General features: G+C 39.4%; 1 protein-coding gene across 3 annotated transcripts in view; it reads left to right on the top strand.

Moving 5' to 3' along the window:
• BTBD7 (BTB domain containing 7) overlaps nt 1-9,356 on the top strand; it is a 113,176-nt gene that overhangs the window by 85,968 nt on the left and 17,852 nt on the right. For all 3 annotated transcript variants that reach the window (XM_017857914.1, XM_017857916.1, XM_017857915.1), the window contains 2 exons: nt 1,102-1,177; nt 5,681-5,841. In XM_017857914.1, coding sequence (XP_017713403.1) covers nt 1,102-1,177; nt 5,681-5,841 — 237 coding nt within the window. The remainder of the gene's footprint in view (nt 1-1,101; nt 1,178-5,680; nt 5,842-9,356) is intronic.

The raw sequence follows: 9,356 nt of genomic DNA, 5'->3' as shown, positions 1-9,356 counted from the left end.
AAAAAAAAAAAAAAAAAAAAAAAAAGGAGAGCAGCCTAGATTTGCTCTAAGATTTTAAATAAAATACAAAGAAATGAGGGATACATTGCCATTTCACAGATTGTGCTTCACCAACCAGTAAAATACCTGTAGAGATTTTAGTTTCTTTTGCAAAAACAAGTTGACTGACTTGTTTTTCCTGTCCCTCCAGGAGTTAGTAGTTACTCTGCCTATACCCTATACTTATACTTTCATTTACTTACCTGTGTTTTCTTCCAAAAGAGAATTTAAGGCAGCTTTATAGAAACCACATAGTAAGATAAAATAAATTTAAAATAGGAAATGGGTTGCTTGAGCCCAGGAGTACAAGACCAGCCTTGGCAACAGGTAGGACCCCATCTCTACAAAAAATTTTTTAAAAATTAGCCACCTGGGAGGCTGAGTTGGGTGGATCACAAGGTCAGGAGATCGAGAGCATCCTGGCTAACAAGGCGAAACCCCATCTCTACTAAAAATACAAAAACCAGGCGTTGTAGCAGGTGCCTATAGTCCCAGGTACCCAGGAGACTGAGACAGGAGAATGGCGTGAACCCAGGAGGCGGAGCTTGCAGTGAGCCAAGATCACGCCACTGCACTCCAGCCTGGGCAACAGCACGAGACTCTTATCTCAGAAAAAAAAAAAAAAAGAAATTAACTGGGACCACACACCTGTAGTCCCAGCTGCTCAGAAGGCTGAGATGGGGAGAATCCCTTGAGCCCAGGAGGTTGAGTACAGCTGCCATGATGGCACTGCTGTACTCCAGCCTGGGCAATAGAGTGCAACTCCATCTGAAAAGGAAAAATTAAAATGAAAAAATAAAATAGGAAGGGAGCAGATTACAGAAAAAGAAGATAGAAATGAAATTTAAAAATTTGTTGGGGCTGAGAGTGAGGTTACTGGATAAAATATATGTAATGCAGTCTTGTGTATTTCCTGTCGATGGACACACTAAAACTTCAGCCAATGGAAAGAGTGAAACATGCTAAGTTGCATGCTGTATTTCCCACCTACGAAAAGTCCTTAATGAAATTAACCACTTATCTAATTTCACTAAAATAAATATAAACCATTTTTTTTTACAGGCAAGTGAACAAGATATCCTTAAATATCTGATTAAATGGGGAGAGCATCAGTTGATGAAAAGAATAGCAGATAGAGGTAAGCTCAGAAAATTAGCTTGCGCTAGTTACCTTGTGTAAATTTTTGGTGGTTCTTACATTCCCAGCTTACAGAAATGCATGCCACACATTAGTCTTGAAAACTGACACTGTTGCCTGGTGAAAATGGAAGTTTTTACCATAGGCAAAATCCTTTAGTGGACAGGGTATAGTTTATTAAAATAAATATAACAGAAAGTTGTATTTTGCAGCTTTAAAAGGATACTTTTTATTATTATGTTCTTAGGTGCTTAATAAAACATGTTGACTGATTCATGGAAGTATTAGAATGAAAAATTTAATATAATTTCATATAATGACTAAAGTGTTACAAAAGCATAATGATGAAAATGTGGAATTAGTGTTGATGGTTACACAACAATAAGAGTATAGTAAGAGTCACTGAATGGTATGCTTTAAAATGTTTTAAATAAATTTTGTGTTATGTGAATTTTAACCTCAATTTAAAAATACGAGTACAGGCTGACCTGAGGTCAGGAGTTTGAGACCAGCCTGGCCAACATGGCAGAATCCCGCCTCTACTAAAAATGCAAAAATTAGTGGGAAGTGGTGGCACGTGCCTGTACTCCCAGCTACTCGGAGACTGAGGCGTGAGAATCACTTGAACCTGGGAGGCAGAGGTTGCAGTGAGCTGAGATTGCACTACTGCACTCCACATGGGTGACAGAGCGAGACTCGAAAAAAAAAAAAAGAGTACAAATGAAAAAGCATTCATTGTTTATTTTTAAATGTTGTAGAAAGTAGGCCGGGCGCGGTGGCTCACGCCTGTAATCCCAGCACTTTGGGAGACCGAGGCAGGCGGATCACGAGGTCAGGAGATCGAGACCACAGTGAAACCCTGTCTCTACTAAAAATACAAAAACTTAGCCGGGCGCGGTGTCGGGCACCTGTAGTCCCAGCTACTCGGGAGCCTGAGACAGGAGAATGGCGTGAACTCGCAAGGCGGAGCTTGCAGTGAGCCGAGATGGTGCCACTGCACTCCAGCCTGGGTGACAGACAGAGTGAGACTCCGTCTCAAAAAAAAAAAAAAGTAGGCCAGGAGCAGTGGCTCACACCTGTCATCCCAGCACTTTGGGAGGCCGAGGCGGGTGAATCACGAGGTCAGGAGATCGAGACCATCCTGGCTAACATGGAGAAACCCCGTCTCTACTAAAAATAAAAAAATTAGCCAGGCGTGGTGGCGCATGCCTACCTGGGAAGCTGCTACCTGGGAAGCTGAGGCAGGAGAATCACTTGAACCCGGGAGGCGGAGGTTATGGTGAGCCGAGATTGCGCCATTACACTCCAGCCTGGGCAACGAGCAAAATTTTGTCTCAAAAAAAAAGAAATGTTGTGGAAGGTAAAAGAGAAATAAATAATACTTCTGAATGACCTCCCAGTGGGGTCACTGCAGAAGAGAAGGAAGCATCATATGTCGGAGGCTGGGCTTTCAACTTTGGAAATTTATGATTCTACAGCAGTCTTTTGTTTGTGTCTAGGGTTAGCCCACCCACCTGTTCTTCCCTCAAACATCGTTGTGTTCCTTTATGTACTGAACCTAAATTTAAAATTTTTAATTAGAAAAATTAAATACAGACTTCCCTTTTCTATCACCTTTCGATAGCTTTATTTAGATATAATTTACATATCTTAAAGTTCACTGGTTTAAAGTGTTCAAGTCAGTGGATTTTAGTACATTTACAGAGTTGTTTTGTCACATTTTTAAATATAAAAAATGTTGTGCTAAACCTGCCTTTAAGCCTTTTTATAGTGTTTCTTTAATATCCTACTATCCAAGCTCTAGGGAACAAAAGCAGTCCTTCTATTTTATTTTTCCAATTCTTTTCTGTGGCTGGCAAAAACATTTAGCAATTCTCAGATTTGATTTTGTTTTATTTTTTTTTTTTTTTTTTTTTTTTTGAGACGGAGTCTTGCTCTGTCTCCCAGGCTGGAGTACAGTGGCGCAATCTTGGCTCACTGCAACCTCTGCCTCCCAGGTTCAAGCTATTCTCCTGCCTCAGCCTCTTGAGTAGCTGGGATTATAGGCACATGCCACCACGCACGGCTAATTTTCGTTATTTTTACTCGAGACAGAGTTTCGCCATGTTGGCCAGGCTGTTCTCAAACTCCTGACCTCAGATGATCCACCATGCCTGATAAGTTATGAATTTTTTAAAATATGAAAACCATTACAATTGATTTAGAAAGAATTTTAAATGCCAGTATACAATTAGTTCTCATTCGTGGCTTTTATATTTGTCAACTTACCTAGTCACTCAAATTTATTTGTAACCCCAAAATCAATACTGGTGGTACTTTCATGGTCATTCCTGGACATGCATGAAGTAGCAAAAAGCTTGGTCTCCCAACAAGCACATTCCCAGCTGAGTTCTAACAAGACAGAGGCACTCTGGCTTCTTGTTTCAGATGTTACCGAGTGCCACATGTTTTACATTTTTGTGTTTTCGTGATCTCACTGTTTAAGATGGCCCCCAGGTGTAGTACTGAAGTGCTGTCTAGTGTTCCTGAGAACAAGAAGGCTATGGTGTGCCTTACAGAGACGATACATGGGTTAGATAAGCTTCATTCAGGCGTGAGTTACAGTGCTGTTGGTCATGAGGTTAGTGTTAATGAATCAGCCACATACATTAAATAAAGTATCTTTAAACAGAAACACATACAACAAGGTTCTGCCTTAATCATTTCACATAAATGTTGTGCCCAGAGGATCACAGGAACCTAACTCTGTATTTTCCCTATGAACAAGAGCTCAGTATTCACTGATTCATTGTTTGTGTTGACTTTATAACTACTCGAGATAACAAGAACCGATTGTATATAACTCTGTGTAAATGTTATAGACCATAAGCTTGTTCATTGATGTAAAGTTGGTAATGATGAAATTTCATTTATTTGGGGCAGATAACAAGCATCCGTAAGGGTTAAATTTTTCCTTAGAAAAATAGTTTCTAGGCAAGGCATGGTGGCTCACGCATGTAATCCCAGCACTTTAGGAGGCCAAGGTAGGTGGATCACGAGGTCACATGTTCCAGACCAGCCTGGCCAACATGGTGAGACCCTGTCTCTACTAAAAATACAAAAATTAGCTGGGTGTGGTGGCGAGCGCCTGTAATTCCAGCTACTCAGGAGGCTGAGGCAGGAGAATCGCTTGAACCCGGGAGGTGGAGGTTGCAGTGAGCCGAGATCATGCCACTGCCTTCTAGCCTGGGCAACAGAGCAAGACTCTGTCTTTAAAAATAATAATAAAAAAATAAATAAAAGGTAGTTTCCAAACTGGGTTGGGGATGAGAAGGAAGCTAAGTGAGCCAGGCCATAGCTTTGTTTCAGTCAGTTTTATACAGAAGGATTCTGCCCTTACCTGTCACATATTTGGGGGTTTCGTGTAAGATTTTGTATGAAAACAGGATGTCACTACTTTAAGGAAAAAAACATATTTTGAAAAGCAAAATGCCTTAAATAAGTATGAAGCTAAATCATAGCTAGGCAAGGGGAAAAAAAAACAATTCTTTTCTACCCAGTTAACAATTTTATTCTGAATGAATCCACAAAAAACTTAGCTTCTCAAAAACAATCTCTCTCTCTCTCTCTGTGTGTGTCATACACACACACACACACACACGATTTAAGGAAAATATCAGTTTTCCTATAGAATATTTGAAAAAATCCAACATTTATATTCATGAATGATAAAGATCTTATTCTGTGTTATCTTATTCTGTGTTAATTTTTTTAAGAAAAAAATTACAGACCCCTAGATTAAAGACATGATTAAAGATTTCCAAATTATGTAATTTTTCTTCCCACCTCAATATCATAAGCATACGTATTTCAGATTGTCATTCACTAATGCCCAATGAAGCAATCATTCTCTGCCCTGGACTATGGACATATATTACATGTCAAAGATCAAAAGGTCTACTTTTATGCAGTAATATTCCCATATTATGGAAATTTGGGAGATTTCATAAGAATCTTAAAACTAAATAAAGCACATTTGGCTTTGCCATTTCAAATGCCAGGTAATTAACATGTTGTTAAATTACTGTTACACATATGCAGGCTAATGAGCATGCCGATAACCTACAGTGACTGGAAATGGCATATGCCCTGCAGTGACCTTATACTACTAAAAACTGGTCACGAAAGTGAGAAAGCTTCTTAAAAAGCCCTTGATAAAATTAGATTTTAGTAGATTGTCATCTTTTCTCTTTTGAGTTAGGCTATAGAAAGGAATCCTTTATTCTTTATTGCAGAGCAGTGATAAAATAATTTTATTGTACTGTTGATACCATGCTTTTTCTTTATCCAAGAACATCCCTATTAAACATCTTATGAAAGAAAAATAATTGATTTATAACCCTTTTTAAAGCAGAGGCACATAAGTCTATAGAGTGGTACTGTTAGTGTATGAGCTAGAGAACAAAGCAAACCTGTCTCAGAACGTTTGGATTTGGTTGGAAACTTTTCATTTTCTGTCTCGTAGAGCCAAACTTACTGAGTGGCACTGCCCATAGTGTGAACAAAAGAGGTGTAAAAAGACGGGACCTGGACATGGAAGAGCTCAGAGAGATCCTTTCTTCTCTCTTACCTTTTGTGCGAATTGAACACATCTTACCTATAAACAGTGAAGTCTTAAGTGATGCAGTAAGTATTTTTCTCCATGTATTCCTTTCATGAAAAGAAAAATGCCAGGCGTATGTTTTTATTCATTGTAAATAATTTCTAGTACTAACAGAGTATTGTGAAGCTGTAATTCTGTGAGGACAGACAGATGTCTGTTGTGTGCGATGTTATGTCCCCTGTGTCTGTCACATAGTACAGTTAAAATGTTCGGTGAATGAGAGTCGAGTGGGTAAATAGGTCTTACTCATTCTAGCGCATTATTTCTAGCAGAGTTAATTCCGTCATTTAAGTGTAGATCAAGTAGACCCTTATTCAAAAAGGAAAAGGTAGAAATTACCTTTGGAGAGTCTTCAAGAACAGCAGTGAATCAGAGAGCAATGGAGTGGAGGGATTGGCTCAATAGAAAAAGAATGGATGGACCTGAAAATTGATACAGCTCATCTTATTACTTTCATAATTTTTTAAACAGTGAATTTTTAAAAAATTAATAGAATTGGCTGGGTGTAGTGGCTCACTCCTGTAATCCCAGCACTTTGGGAGGCCAAGGCGGGTGGATCACCTAAGGTCAGGAGTTTGAGATCAGCCTCACCAACATGGTGGAACTTCATCTCTACTAAACATACAAAAATTAGCCAGGCGTGGTAGTGTATGCCTATAATCCCAGCTACTTGGGAGACTGAGGCAGGGGAATTTCTTGAACCCGGGAGGTGGAGGTTGCAGTGAGCCAAGATCGAGCCACTACACTCCAGCCTGGGTGACAGAGCGAGACTCCATCTCAGAAAAAAAAAAAAAATTAATAGAATTGCTTGAATTCGTGGATGGGAAAAATAAATATTATAAATATTAGTTCTTAGCACGTTGACTTATCGACTTAATGTAGTGCTTATAAACGTCATAATGGGTTTTTTTTAACTGCACAGGAACATTATAAAAGTCATCTGGAAAAACAACTCATAAGAAATTTTTATAACTTCTTTTAAAAGGACATAAGAAGGGATAGCATCTAAAACGTAAAACATTTTAAAATGCTAATATTTTATCTGTGATTCTAGCATAGCAGACAAAATTGTGGAGAAAAAAGTCTTAGTTAATGTAAGAATTAAACAGGATGGGCACAGTAGCTCTTACTTTTAATCCCAGCACTCTGGGAGGCCAAGGCGGACAGATCACCTGAGCCCAGGAGTTCAACATCAGCCTGGGCAATATGGCAAGACCCCATCTCTACAAAAAAATTTCACAGAAATTAGCCAGGTGCGGTGGTGTGTGACTGTAGTCCCAGCTACTTGGGGGGCTGAGCAGGAGAATCACTTGAGCCCAGGAGGTCAAGGCTGCCATGAGCCATAATCAGCCAACAGAATGAGACCCTGACTCAAGGAAGAAAAGGGAAAAAAAAACCCAAAAAAACAGAAAACATAATAATAAACGAACTATCACAAGTCAGTGTGGTGCTAGATTAAGTGATTAGCAGAAGAAGAAATTCATTGAAAGTTAAACTGTTGTTTCACTGGCACACAAAATTAATCCTTGTTAGATTGAAGAATTAAATACTAAATTGAAACATGGAAGAACTAGAAGAAAACAGTATTGTTTTCAAGAAGTATTTATGGGCTACTGTGGGCATACTGCCTATGGGGTAGCCCTGCTTCTACAAGGAGCAGTAATAAAAATAAACTAAAATAAAATTTTTTAAAAATGTGTGGATTCTGATTAGAAAAAAAAAAATTCAGTCTCACTAATTACACACACACACACCAGAGAAAGCAAAATCGAACAGTTACCATTTTTCACCTGTTGAGGTAGTAGTTATAGTACCACTACACAGCAGAATATTTTGCTCCCCTGAACAGTTGTTATAAAGACTATAGTGGCCGGGCGCAATGGCTCACACCTTTAATCCCAGCACTTTGGAAGACCAAGGTGGATGGATCACCTGAGGTCAGGAGTTCAAGACCAGCCTGGCCATCATAGTGAAACCCTATCTGTACTAAAAAATACAAAAATTAGCCAGGCATGGTAGCACACTCCGTTAATCCCAGCTGCTCAGGAGGCTGAAGCACAAGAATTGCTTGAACCCAGAGGCAAGCCAAGATTGTGCCACTGCACTCCAGCCTGGGTGACAGAGCAAGACCCCATCAAACAAAAGAAGAAGAAAAAAAGGATGATGCAAAGTATGTATTTTTATGTATTCTCAAATTCAACTATGTAAAACTTGTTTGGTAAAGACTCTGCCAGGTGCCTGTAGTCCCAGCACTTTCAGAGGCCAAGACAGGCAGATCACTTGAGTTCAGGAGTTCGAGACCAGCCTGGCCAACATGGTGAAACACTGTCTCTATCAAAAAATACAAAAATTAGCCAGGCATGGTGGCATGCATCTGTAGTCCCAGCTACTTGAGAAGCTGAGATGAGAGAATTGCTTGAGCCCAGGAGGCGGAGGTTGCAGTGAGCTGAGATCTCGCCACTGCCCTCCAGCCTGGGCATCAGAGTGAGACCCTGTCTCAAAAAAATAAAAATGAAAATGAAAAGACTGGAAGGAAATATATCAACATTACAGTTGTAATAAAATTATTGACTTTTTTTTTCTCTGTTTTCTAAATACTAGATGATGCTGTATTTTACTAGTTAAAAGTGATTTTAACTAATGCAGCTGTTGATTATATTTAACGAGAGTAATATTGGAGAAACAACTTTTGGTTTTGTTTAAAACCTGGTACTCAAATCAAATCGAACCCTGTATGTAGTTTAGAAAAGTATTTTAGAACTTTGGTTACGAAATATATACCTCTGCTCTTAGTTCCGTGGCTAACACATCATAAGTCCCCAACACAGGTTTGCTAATAATGGCTGTTAACTTTCATGCTCTCTTAGTGTGTGCTAAGCACTGTGCCAAGTGCTTTCATCTGCATTGCCTTCATTTAACCCTCACACCACCTTAGGAACTGAAGGTACATGATACAGATGCTCCTGGCATCAGTCAGGGAACAACAGGGATACCTCATTCACTTAGCTGTGCACTGCCTCTCCTCCAGGACCATACAGGAGCCCTTAAAGTGAAGCCCAGGTAAAGGAGATGTCCATGGTCACATAGCTGTTAAATGCAGGAGTTGAAGTTTGAGCTACATCTGCCTTCCCCAGAGCCTGTGTTGCTAAGCGCTATGCTAGCCTTCCTGTATCCTTGTACTATAGATATAGGCCTATGTCAGTGTTCTCATTTTGTCTTGGGGAGTTGGGTGGGAAATTAATTTGTTCCTAGATGAGTAAAGAAAAAAAAATTGATTTTCATTAAGAGTTCTGATCTTTAGTCCAACTTACTACATTTTAATTAATGTGTCTCTTGTTTTTTAAAATATTCCTCTATTTAGAGTAAAATGGGAAATTATGGTATCTTTTTATTGCAAATCTTTTAAATATTATTAAAAATTTGAGGTATTTTGCCGGGTGCAGTGAGTGGCTCATGCCTGTAATCCCAGCACTTTGGGAGGCCGAGGTGGGCAGATCACAAGGTCAAGAGTTCAAGACCAGCCTGACCAACATGGTGA

Source organism: Rhinopithecus bieti, unplaced genomic scaffold (genome assembly GCF_001698545.2).
Source record: "Rhinopithecus bieti isolate Rb0 unplaced genomic scaffold, ASM169854v2 scaffold_41913, whole genome shotgun sequence".
Classification (NCBI taxonomy): Eukaryota; Metazoa; Chordata; class Mammalia; order Primates; family Cercopithecidae; genus Rhinopithecus; species Rhinopithecus bieti.
This window is presented reverse-complemented; position numbering and strand designations above follow the sequence as displayed.